The 12979-nt window shown below is 40.4% G+C and overlaps 1 protein-coding gene across 1 annotated transcript in view; it reads left to right on the top strand.

The window, feature by feature from the left end:
* Window positions 1-12979, top strand: part of LOC149460579 (uncharacterized) — a 186419-nt gene that overhangs the window by 83662 nt on the left and 89778 nt on the right. Inside the window, exon 10 of the mRNA XM_089679463.1 lies at window positions 11638-11976. Within this exon, the coding sequence (XP_089535589.1) occupies window positions 11638-11976 (339 nt within the window). The remainder of the gene's footprint in view (window positions 1-11637; window positions 11977-12979) is intronic.

The raw sequence follows: 12979 nt of genomic DNA, 5'->3' as shown, positions 1-12979 counted from the left end.
AAGACATTCCAGAGAAGGCATAAAACAAGACACCGCATTCAACATCCATTTTCCCCTATGATTTCATATCTTGGAATATGAGAGACTTACATAAAAACCAGGCGTATCTTCAGATTGGTCAAGTTAATACAAATCGTTTGGTATATTACATTCCCTAACTGAGATCAACAGGAGAGCAGAAAATAAAATCTCCTTAACCATCCCAGCAGGTATGTCATATTTCATATGTAGACATTCAGCAGACGATTCTGCATATTATTCTACCCGTGGGTAGAATGTCACATGTACCTAGGAAAAGATATGGGCCAAAATATAAGCTAGGAGAGTTTCTGGTTATAACTTAGGTCTCCACCTACACTTCCCTCCCTAAAGGAGACAATTGGGTTACTGCTCCAGGGAGACACCCTGTGGATTTGCTAGAAAAGCTAGGCTGAGTTGAGCTGTGAGAGAGAGTTGAAGGTCTCCCTGCTTTAACATTAAAACTAACAGGGGGAGATCAAAAGCATCCCTTTGGCTTTGAAACTTGGAAGCTGCTTAAATGAAGGCTGACTGGCAAGTACTTTAACCTTCTAACTTTTCTCTGTTATCTCTTTACTGTGCTATTGTTCTCTGTATATTTAGATATATATATTGGCTACATCTTTTTCTGTAAATATTTTTATTGCACCCTTTTGACCTTTTAGTAATAAATCTTACTTACTTTCTGAAAGTGTTGAACTGTTTATAAAGCAAATTATGAATTCCTGCCTCTGAAGAGCGCTACTGTGTGTGTTTAACCCTCTGCATAACCTGCCTGCGGTGACAGTGGTATACGGACGATTATTTCAACCATCATAGTGTTATTGCTGATATTGCCATGTTTCCTCTTTCTCTGTATGAAAAGGAGGTGGTGGCAGTGTGAGGGGTTAATTGCGTAATTACCCTGACCCAGTAACAATCGCTCTCAGGCTGCCGGTACATCGATTGTGGCCCAGTGAGCTGGAAAATCTTTGTGCAGGGTGCAGCTGGGTGTGGCATTGTTACGCACGGAACATCGCTGTTTTAGATTGGCTAGTCCTTCGGTCACGAGTTTGGTGAGAAGGGCTGGGGTCTGACGCTGCGATCGTCACACACGGGAGTTACTTTATTCTGGCACCCATGGCACGTGAAGATTGTTGACTGAGTTGCCCATGTGTGGTTCAGTTTACAATCCAAATAAATTAGCAAGCAGGGGCTTTTAATGCAAAAGAGACTTACAGGATTCTTCTGTAATGAAAGCCGCCTTTTCAGCAATTTGTTCTACAAAGCCTTAGGTTCCATTTTAAAGGCTAGAGCCAGCAGAGAGTGCTCAGCTACATATTTAGGCTTCAAAGAAGAACTAAAGTCTTTAATTCAGTCGTGGCCAAAAATATTGGCACCCCTGCATTTCTGTCAGATAATGCACCACTTCACCCAGAAAAATGTTGCAATTACAAATGTTTAGTCATTCTCATGTTTATTTCTTTTGTTTGCATTGGTACGAGACAAAAAAATGAAGAAACAAAAAGCTAAATCTAACACATTCCACACAAAACCCCAAAAATAGACTGGACAAAGTTATTGTCACCTTCTCAAAACTGTAAGAAATAATTGCATTCCAAGTTTGTGATGCTTCTGTAACTTGTAATTAAACTCACACGTATCAATTACCAGGTGCTGACAATATAAAAATCACACCAGCAACCAGTTAAAATGGTGAAAAAATGGTGAAAAAGTCTCTATATGCCACATGGAGCATGGAGAAGAGAAAGAGCTGCAAAGAATTGTCTGATGATTTGAGAACAAAAGTTGTTGAAAAGCATGGACAATCTCAAGATTACAAGTCCATCTCCAAAGATCTTAATATTCCTGTGTCCACTATGCACAACATTGTCAAGGCGTTTTCAGCCCATGGCACTGTAGCTAATCTCCCTGTATGTGGATGAAAGAGAAACATTAATCAAAAATTGCAACAAAGGATTATTCGAATGGTGGCTAAAGAGTCTCAATCAACTTCAAGAGAAATTCAAGCTGACCTTCAGTACAACTGTGTCAGCTCACACTATACATCTCCATCTGAATGAAAAGGGACGTTATGGTAGGAGATCCAGGAGGACCCCACTGCTGACACAGAAACATAAAAAAGCCAGATCACTAACCTGATCAATCACTGTTTTTGGTAGAAATGATATTTCTACATGGCAAATAATTTAGTAATAGAGTAATAGAAATCCAACAGACCAAACAGTCATGACATGCATGCTGCTGATTCTGTGTAATTGAATCACTAATTGAAAGGGGCATGTTCAAAATAATAGCAGTGTGGAGTTCTATTAGTGAGGTCATTCATTCTTTGAAAAACAGGTGGCAATTATTGCCCTTATTTAAGGAAGGAAGGCAGCAAATGTTGTACATGCTGGTTACAGTGTATTTCTCTCTGAAATTCTGAGAAAAATGGGTAGTTCCACACATTGTTCAGAAGAACAGCGTACCTTGATTAAAAAGTTGATTGGAGAGGGGAAAACATATAAAGAAGTGAAGAAAATGATAGGCTGCTCAGCTAAAATGATCACTAATGCTTTAAAATGGCAACCGAAACCTGAAAGACGTGGAAGAAAGTGAAAAACTACCATGGATAGAAGAATAGCCAAAATGGCAAGGACTCAGCCAACAATCAGCTCCAGGAAGATCAAAGAAGGTGTAAAGTTACCTGTGAGTACTGTTACAATTAGAAGACGCCTATGTGAAGCCAAGCTATCTGCAAGAAGCCCCCGCAAAGTCCCACTGTTGGAAAAAAGACATGTGTTGAAGAGGTTACAATTTGCCAAAGAGTACATTGACTGGCCTAAAGAGAAATGGCGCAACATTTTGTGGACTGATGAAAGTAAGATTGTTCTTTTTGGGTCTAGTGGCCGGAGACAGTTTGTCAGACGACCCCCAAACACTGAATTCAAGCCACAGTACACTGAAGACAGTGAAGCATGGTTGTGCAAGTATCATGATATGGGGATGTTTCTCATACTACGGTGTTGGGCCTATTTATTGCATACCAGGGATCATGGATCAGTTTGAATACATCAGAATACTTGAAGAGGTCATGCTTCCTTATGCTGAAGAGGAAATGCCCTTGAAATGGGTGTTCCAACAAGACAGCGACCCTAAACATACCAGTAAACGTGCAACATCTTGGTTCCAGACCAACAAGATTGACGTTATGGAGTGGCCAGCCCAATCCCCGAATCTTAATCCAATAGAAAACTTGTGGGGTGACATCAAAAATGCAGTTTCTAAGACAAAACCAAGAAATAGAGAAGAACTGTGGAATGTAGTCCAATCATCCTGGGCTGGAATACCTGTTCACAGGTGCCAGAAGTTGGTTGACTCCATGCAACACAGATGTACAGCAGTTCTCAGAAACAGTGCTTATACAACTAAATATTCATTAAGTGATTCAAAGGAAAGCAAAATCTTCAAACATTTTTCAGTTTATATAGTGAATGTTTGAGTTTGTAAAGAAGAATACAAACACTGCTATTTTTTTGAACAGTCTAATATTCACTTTTCTTAAATTTTTTTAGAGGAACAACACAAATTTGATATATTTTTCTTCATGTTTTGATTTGGAACAGAATGTGTAGTGTTCCCAATGCATTTGTGTGTATGGAAATAAAAGCTATTAGAAGGATTTTGAGCTTTATTCACTTTCAACACACTGCTATTATTTTGAACACAACTGTATATATATATACATATATATATATATTTATTATTATATGTGATCAGCTTAAAGTGGACCTGTTTTTTGCCCATATAGAGCCAAAGTGATCTGATCGCTTGAAGTATACCAAAACCCAATCACAAAAATGCCATATACTGTGTGATTCAACACGTTCATGTAATTTCAAGCAGTGTTCTCAGTACAACTTTGCTCCCACATTGTCACCTTGTGGATACTTGGAGACTACATTGGCACAGACATGGGAATTGTTTTTGTTACCAATGATTTAGCAAACTAAATTTTATCCAGTTATGGTTATGTCTACTTTAATTGCCCATAGCTTGTACTGACCTTCCATTTACTCACTTACTGCTCTGTTTGCAATCTAAATTGAAACAAAATGCCCAATACTAATGGGTATGAGGGAACATGTACTTGACTCTTTAGCCCTGAAAAGCCATTTCCCAGGCCTGAGCACTATCTTATGGGGGTGAGTCCTTAGCCCTGTTTAACCACTTACCTACCGGGCAATTTTACCCCCTGTCCAGGCTAATTTTACACTTTCAGTGCTGTCCCACTTTGACTGACAATCGCGCAGTCATGCAACACTGTACCCATATACAATTCTTAGCATTTTTTTTCACACAAATAGAGCTTTCTTTCGGTGGTATTTAATCACCACTGGGTGTTTTATTTTTTGCTAAACAAACTAAAAAAAAAGAAAATTAAAAAAAAAATCACTGCTGGGCACTGATTGGCATTGATGGACACTGATGGGGCTGCACCGATAATCAGTGCTCTAATTATCAGTGTAGATGTCTCCTTTCACACTTGCCAGTGATCAGCAGTACTTTCCTCATGCTGAATCCTATCCTAAAACATTAAAATGACAAGCATTTCTCATAGAGTTGTGTAACAGTTATGGTGAACTTAGGAAATCTTGAGCAACTGTGTCTACAGTATCTGTTCCCCAATTTCTTTTTTAATCCTTCCTTTAATCAAAATGAAAATTAAGCTTTTCAGGGTAATCCTTCTTTAGCACTACTCCCGCAGGGAGCAATGGTTAACAGATTATACGGTCACAAATGCAAAGGATTGTTTTATATATATATATATATATATATATATATATATATATATATATATATGCACCCTCCAGTGAGGATAGTTTCTTGAGTATAGTTGGAGGCTTGCTAGAAGCCTGGGCTATGACAGAGGGTTTACTACAGGTCTTGCTGGAGGGCTCTACAGGTGAGCACTCTGGTACCTACCCCTGTTCTAGAAGCTTGGAGAAGCTTCTAGAGGTCAGTAGGCAAGGTGAGGCGAAGCTGATCTGCATATTTATGGGAGTCTGACCAATCTCAGGCAGAAGGCCTGGCAGTGTGGCAGACTGGCCCATAAATATGACGAGTAGGCTCCTGAGAAGGGAGTTCTGTCTCCTGGCTGGTGGAAGGATAAATGCTGAAAGAGGGAGCTCCACTACCCGGCAATCCACCAGGGAAGGACAGCCTGCAAAGCCTGGAAAAGAACCAGCCCAGCGGAAGGCCTGAAAGCAGTTCTGTCCACAGCTGCAGGACAAGGACAGTGTACCTCTACACCCCCAGGGCCTATAAGCAAGAAGTCTGCTAGATGCAAGTTCTTGGTAAGTCTTCAGGGGACAGTTTAGTGCTTACCCAATCCCTTGCCTTGAGATCATATACCGTGGCCAGGTGGACTGGTATTTTGTTCACAAAGGGGACCCAGAGCTCTATAAGTTGTCACTTTGCTGAAAATCCACTCAGGGGCCACTGAATTCCTGGGAGGGGATAACTTTGCTATAGACTGTTGTGGTCCCGGCTGGAATGCAGTCAAATAACTTTAATTTTTACAGTATGCTAAAGAAGGAAACTGTCCTCATTTTTCTTATTCTTCAATCAGGTTGGGCATCCAATAAACCATTTTCCCTATTCAAATTGAAATTCCTAATAATTACAAAAAAAAAAAAAAAAACAAGCCCATGGAATATTTCTTTGTGTCTGGATAAAACTTGAAAAATGCATGTTGCCTGGCTGGGTAGAAGGTAAAGGGGAACCTAAAACCAGCAGCTCTTAAAGGGGTAGTGCTACACATATACCCTGGCATAAATGGGTATAGATACCCTAATTTGAATAGAAATGTCTTAGATGCAAAGAGGTCCCATTAACTAGAAATATCATCTTGAGTTCTGAGATATTTAATGTTCTGGATGTGATAATAGCTGTGTTGCCTTCTGCTAGCAATGGTGGGGCCCATATACAGTAGTGAGTAATGGTAATTTAATTTGAGATAACAGGCTATGGCAAATGCTCAAAGCAAAAATCTCTTGATACTGAGGTGTAAAGGTGTCTGCATGCAGTGTCTCTAGAGAGTTGTCAAAAGAAGTTGAGCATCTGCCCATTCACCAATCCCATGGATATCATGGCTTCCAAGGAACTGGGTTCTTGCACATGTTACCGCCTGACAACTTGTCAGCATGGCAAGCAGAGATGACTGGATGAAGACTGGATAGTGGCAGTCCCGATGCAGAGAAGCTGATGCTTTCCTGGTATGGTGATCGGTGTCAACACGGTGCTGAACTGTGCAGAGTTCCACAGTAGTAGCCAGAAGAGCTCTGAATCCTGCCCCAAAAGAGCGAACCAGTTCCTTGCTGTTGAATATATCTGCTCTCCCAGCAACCTTCTTGTTCTTCAGCTCTCTGATAGTTGTAGTTCAATCAACACTCAGAAATACAGTATGTATTGTCTTTAGGACTACAGGCCCCAAGATCCTCTGGTGTCAGAGGAACTGGATCCACTCTGCTAACAGGAAGTGATGTAGCAGTCCCAGTACTGGGCACTAGGGGGGGAAAGGAGTAATCATAGTCTAATCTGTAAATGTCCCTGAATGGAATAATGATATAGCCAGCACCTGGATACTCTTCTTTTACCGATAATACATTTTTGCAATATTGAGGTACAAGAAACATCTTTTTAAAAATAACATATTTTCTTGTGCTTTTCCTCCTGTGTTCTTTGAATGCTGTCATCACAGTTGCAGGATGGCTCCCTGTCTGCAGTCTGTGCTTTGGAGTGTAGAGAGACACAAGACCAGGATTGAGAAAAATGGAATCATTGAGGGATCCTCATGATATGCAATGTGTATTTCATAGTTAGCAGTCAGGTGTCATATATGAATGGAGGACTGGCACTGCACTTTACATTAAAGAGTTAAGTTAACCTTTTTCAGAAAAAACTGAACTCACACCCTACATAGTCCTCACCATCCTGGTTCCTGCTGTACTTACCTCTATGGGTTATGAGCAGTCAGTACCCACTCAGCCGATGTGGCGATCCGGGAGACTGAAATCCCTGCTCTTCTCCCCTGAGATGCTCTGTCCTGGCGCTGTCAAACTAGAATAGCCCTGAATCATCACAGAATGCTGCCCTGGCTGAGTGGGCACTGAAAACTTATCACTCACAGAGGTAAGTACAGTTTAGACAGGGGTGGGGAGGCTGTACGGTGTTAGTTGACCCTATTATTTTTGAAAAAGTGATGTTACACCCTGCAGGATGTTAAATAGACACAAGATGGCAGTGTTCTGCAGCTCAGTTATAAAATTCTGTTGAAGAAAAGCTTTGATGGACTTGTAGGGTGATAGCAGGACTTCTCTGTTTAATAATGAGCTAACAAACTACATTTCCCAGAAGAGCTAATTAATGGGCGGGGCAAATAAATGCAGAAGCCCGAGAACCAGAGAGCATGAAGTGGATGGAGAGAGCTGGAGAGCAGGTGTAATGAGAAAACCGTGCAGGACGCTGGAGGTTAAAGCTGGGCCAGACACCAAAGAGTGGAGAGAAGTAGAATTGCTAACCGCTGACACCGCTGACAAGTCTGGCAGACAGCCCTGCAAGCCAGAGTGCTGCTGTCCGGAGTGATCTCTGAAGGATTAACCCACAAGGAAACGAGGCCCCCTTCTACAAAGAGACCACCTGCCACCTGACCAAAGCCACGGAGGTCCATACTCAAGCCATCTAAGTTGCACATAACATTACCAAACGTTCTATTATCATTGTTTCTCGAGTTACACATGTTAAGGCCCAAGTTGTTCAGCCTACTAGGTATTACACTTGCAGTATATCCAGCCACAAGAGTCTACTGCAATAACTGCCCTCTGCAGGTCACACTGTATTATTACTCCCATTACAGTCCAGACCATTCACCAAGGAGCTCATTCTATGCTGCAGTTTACAACTGTGTCCCAGAGAGAAACTAACCCCTACAGAAATGTGTTTCTGCCCCTTTCCTTAATTTCAACCAAATGTAAAATTTCACCATGTGTGTGTTAAAGGGAACACTATCCAAATTCAACATAATTTAAAGGGACAGCTCCCTTCCTTTGTGTTCACCCTCTATTAGGAATTTCTACCTTTGCCTCAAGGGAAATTTGATTCCTTATGTACACCAACTAGGGCCCCATCGAGTGCGCTGCAGATCTGACACTACAATTAAAGGGACATTGGTTTAATAAATTGAAGAGCTCTTCTTTTCCTCAGAAATACTCAGCCCTCAGACACTGAGAGCCCAAAGTGAGTTAGACTCTTTGCTTTGTAGGGTTTTTTTTACTGACTGGGGAAGAAACATCTCATTAATTGTATGACATCTGGAATTGATTAAGATTATGTTACGTTGTGACCTTTACTTGAAGTTACTAGAGTGACAGCTGTTATCTTATGCACATTTTTTCCTGTTGCTTTACTGTGCCTACATTTGATCACAATACAACCAAAATATTAGTTCACTTTAAACTGTGTGTGAGTTTATTTTTATGGTTGCAGCTAGAGGATTCTTCTGACCAGAGGTTTAAATTGGTGTAAACAGGGGTTGGGCTTCCAGAGTGGGGTCAAGAAAGACAGAGTACCTGAAAATTACTCAGCAGCCGCTGAGGGGGTAGAGCTACAGTGAAAATACACTTTGGGCTCCACACAAATAGTGTAAAATAGTTTTTTTATGCCACCAATCTTTACCTTCTTATACCTTTTTTTCCCCTTTGCGAGTGCATCCTATGCACATCAGTAGGACCATTGGCACTGTGAGCAGTTCAGTAGTGACATCACTGTCAGAAGCTGCAAGTAGGTAACATTTTTCATGAAAGAAGCAGCAGCCACAAGTGAGTCGCACACCTTTAGATGCACCATTTTGGTACCTAGCTAATGCCCAAATTAAGTTCTTCCCACAGTTCTTCTTTAAAGTTGGCCTGGCATTAAATTGCAAGGCTCCACTTTTTCCTTACCCTCCGCCCAGTAAATACACACATTTTAAAAGTCTTGGGAACCTCAACTTTACTGGAGTCCCGATATGAGGCTCAATAACAATGGTGCCTCAGCAAGCGAGCTGTCATCTGAAATCATTGAATGTTTCTTTTAATCTCCTGTTTTTACTTTTTCTTTTAGGGATAGTGTTTTTAGTGGTTGGAGATTTTAGGGTTTTAGGGATGCTAGGAAATAGCAGGACCTAGATTAATTTATACTAAGCATATGCAGGGACGGTCTTTGTCCTTGTCAGCTTGTGATTTGTGTCTTCAATGATTACATGAGTGTAGTGCAACCATGGAATCATTATTTCTTTCACCTGTCCAACACTGGATTCAGCTTTTATAAGAGCAGTGTGAACAGCAAGCCTTGACAAAACATTTGCAGAACTTTCAGCAAGCTTTGATGAATCTTTTAAAGTACCATTCAATTCCAGCTTGTAAATACTTGGCAGTAAATTGCTTGGCAGTACTTGGGTCATTGGTTCAAATCCCAGCCACGGCACCTCCGGCCTGGAGGTTGCATGTTCTCCCTGTGCCTGCGTGGGTTTCCTCCGGGTACTCTGGTTTCCTCCCATACTCCAAAGACCTGCTGGTAGGTGAATTGGCTCCTGTCTAAATTAGCCCTAGTATATGTATGACTGTGAGTTAGGGACCTTAGACTGTACGCACCTTGAGGGTTGGGGACTGATGTGAATGTACGATATATATGTAAAGCGCTGCGTAAATCGATGGCGCTATATAAGTACCTGAAATAAATAAATAAATGATGAGCACAGATCTTGATAAGAGTTTAGATTGCCACTTTAATCACGCTGCTAGCACACTTCAGCAGGCTTTCAAGCTTCACAAAATGCTGAAACCTGCTAGTAGCTTGCTAAAGTGGCAATCAACACTCCCATTAGGATTTGTGTAAAATATTTACAAACTGGAGCTGACTGGTACTTTAAAAGCTTCAATAAAGCTCACTGAAAGCTCTGCAAATGCGTTGCCATAGCTTGCTGTTCACAGTGCTGTTCTTCAAGCAGAAGCCTGCATAAAACAAGCCTTAATCCTGGCAGTGAGAACATGGATTTAGCATTTGATTCAATCAATAGGTATGTGAAACGGATGCTTTAAGTGTTCTCAGTCATGGGGTACAGCTGTGTCTGTGTACATGCTTCAGTGCAGATAACAGACAAGCTCAATGTAAACAAAACAATGTTCACACTGGCCTAGGCAGTGGTAAGAGGATATATTTGCAAAGTCGCTAGATATCCCTGAATATATTAAAAGAGTCAATGTGGTTTTAAAAATACAGTTAGTATAGTTATATAAATAAGTACACCAAGAAATAGTATATAAGGAAGCAAACTATTTTTATAAAGGTAATTCTGCAACATATACTAGATACTGTTCAACAACATACTGTATGTCACTGTGTACAATACTTAGCTTAGCAGCAAACAGAATATAGTGGTAGTACTGGAGCATTGTACAAGAAAGGATCAAAGTACACATACCAAGCAAATGTTCCTTTCCATGTAATACCAACATTTAGGCAAGGAGGAGAGAACTAGGTAAGGCAATTTTTCAGGGGCCAAGCACTCCCTTGCTCAAGCCTATTCCCGCCTGATTAGCATGGTGTGCTGGCATCATTTATATGCTGCCCACAAAGCCATTCTCTCCAGGTTCAAATTGTTATATCACTTCTGGTGATGACTGCGCCATGCTCCTTGAAGTGCCAGCTACATGTAAGTGGTACATGTTCCACTTCTCCCGACCATCTACAAGGGCCAGCCCAGCATAATAGGGTAGAGTGTATAAAGCACTGCAGAGGCAGAAAAGTACAATCACATGAAAAACGCATCCAATGCAGTGTATGGGGATGCTGGAGGGTCTTCTTAAAGGGGAATGTGATTTGATGTCTTGCATTAATTCTTCCTAAATAAAAAATGCAATATATAGGTATAAACACAAAATATTATTTACGATATATTGAATCATATCAGGTAAAAGAACCAGTCACAACAGTAGGTTGAAAGGCTACCAATAGTTGACAATTAGCCAATATCACAGACTAATGTATGGGTTGATTTTCTTTAGAAAATCGGAAATTTTGTGCATTTTATAATGCGATGGTGCCACCATTGATTTTGAAATTCAACCAACCAAGCCTTCAATTACTGCTCATGTAGCTACAGAAAAGAATTTTCATGGCCGAGAATTTTCTTTTCTTTTCAGGTCACAGCTTTATATTTCTCACACGATTCTCCCATCATTGATTCTAAATTCATTCATTTTTCAAAAAATTTCCAACATACCTGATCACTCAAATTCGATGGTCACATGAAAATAGGCTATTTCTGTGACACACTAATGGTGCGAAATTCGAACGAAAATTTTTAGAAAAGATTTTTGAAAGAAAATTCTTTCGGAATTCAACCCATGTATGTCCAGCTTTAAACTTCCTATGAAAATAGTATCAGAAAATGAGACTTTTGGCCTTTGGTATTAAGCAGCCACATTGCAATGTGGACACTGACAGAACCCACAACTGAAGACCACATTAGCTGATGGTCAAAGAAAATTCCCTGAAGTGGATGGATTTTTGGTAATTTTGTATTTACCCTTACAGGTCTAATGGTGTCAGATGAAGAAGTGATAGGCTTTGTTGGAGATACACTGACTCTACCCTGCAGATATTCTACTGATAATGGAAGAGCCACCATGTGCTGGGGACGAGGCAGCTGTTCAACATTATATTGCAACAATGTTATCATAACGACTGATAAGTACAAAGTGATCAAAAGTACATCAGACAGATACCAGTTGCTGGGGGACATAACTACAGGGGAAGTGTCACTGACCATCATTAATGTCACTAAAAAAGACAAAGGAACATACTGCTGCCGGGTGGAGATCTCTGGATTCTTCAATGACAAAAAGAACATATTTCTTGTGAAGATACAGGAAAGTAAGTACAATGTCATTTCCACAGAAACAGGTATTGACACAAAAGACAAAAGGCTGAATTATACAGAACCATTGGGGAAATGTATACAATTAGTGGTTGTAAAGTACACTACATGGGTTGAATCTGAGAAGAGTAGCAAGGATTGCCAAAGAGCCAATAATAATGTAGAGATATCACAACTTCTCATGTGGTGTATATACTGTTAGGAAGAAATGTGAGTGTCGGAAAAGACACTCAAAATGGTAAGGAGCTTTATGATGCTAAAATGTATTTTATTGAAGGATCAATGAGCATCAACACTTTTCAGTGTCTCTAGGGTCAGTCGTGCTCGGACAAAGAATTAATGCTCAGCAAATTAATGATAAAAAATATTGACATAGGTAGGGTATAATGAAAGCGAGACATAGTTCTAGTAACCACTGTTATAGTGAATACTGGTAAGCAAATACTCAAATTAACAGTTGATTAGATCTCAAACAATCACAAAGCATATAATATTAGTGGATTCCAGGTATACCACCTGGTATATATATATATTTACACAAGCAGATTAGATTAAATTAAAGTGGTTGAAGGGGGACAGATTTAGGAACTCATCAGCTCCCTCTGGACCACTGGCATACTGAGTTAATTGGCAGTAAAATACCCCATTGGTCTAGTGATAGTATACAAGGGTAGAGTGCTACCTTAATGGATAAGAAGTTTTCTAGGACCTGTACAGAAGACAGTTCCAGTTTGAGGGGAAAGTTATCTTCTGCTAGCAATATTTGAGGCCTGTAGATGATGTTGGATAATTATAGGCCTGTAATGTTAAGCAAGTAAACAATTGGAGTGCTAATGCCAAGGGTTCCTTTATAGCTGAAGTATAAAGATGTTTGCATGCAGTGTCTCTAAGTAGTTGAATGGCAGTTGGGAGTTTGGGTGTCCTCAAATCATGTTTGGGGATATAGTACCAGATCACTGCGAGACTACATGTCCCAAGATCCCATACTGTAATTTAGGA

This window comes from Staurois parvus, unplaced genomic scaffold, assembly GCF_062004578.1.
Source record: "Staurois parvus isolate SC_StPar_1 unplaced genomic scaffold, SC_StPar_1.0 ptg000225l, whole genome shotgun sequence".
Classification (NCBI taxonomy): Eukaryota; Metazoa; Chordata; class Amphibia; order Anura; family Ranidae; genus Staurois; species Staurois parvus.
Note: the sequence above shows the minus strand (reverse complement) of the source record. Positions and strands in the feature narration are given on the sequence as shown.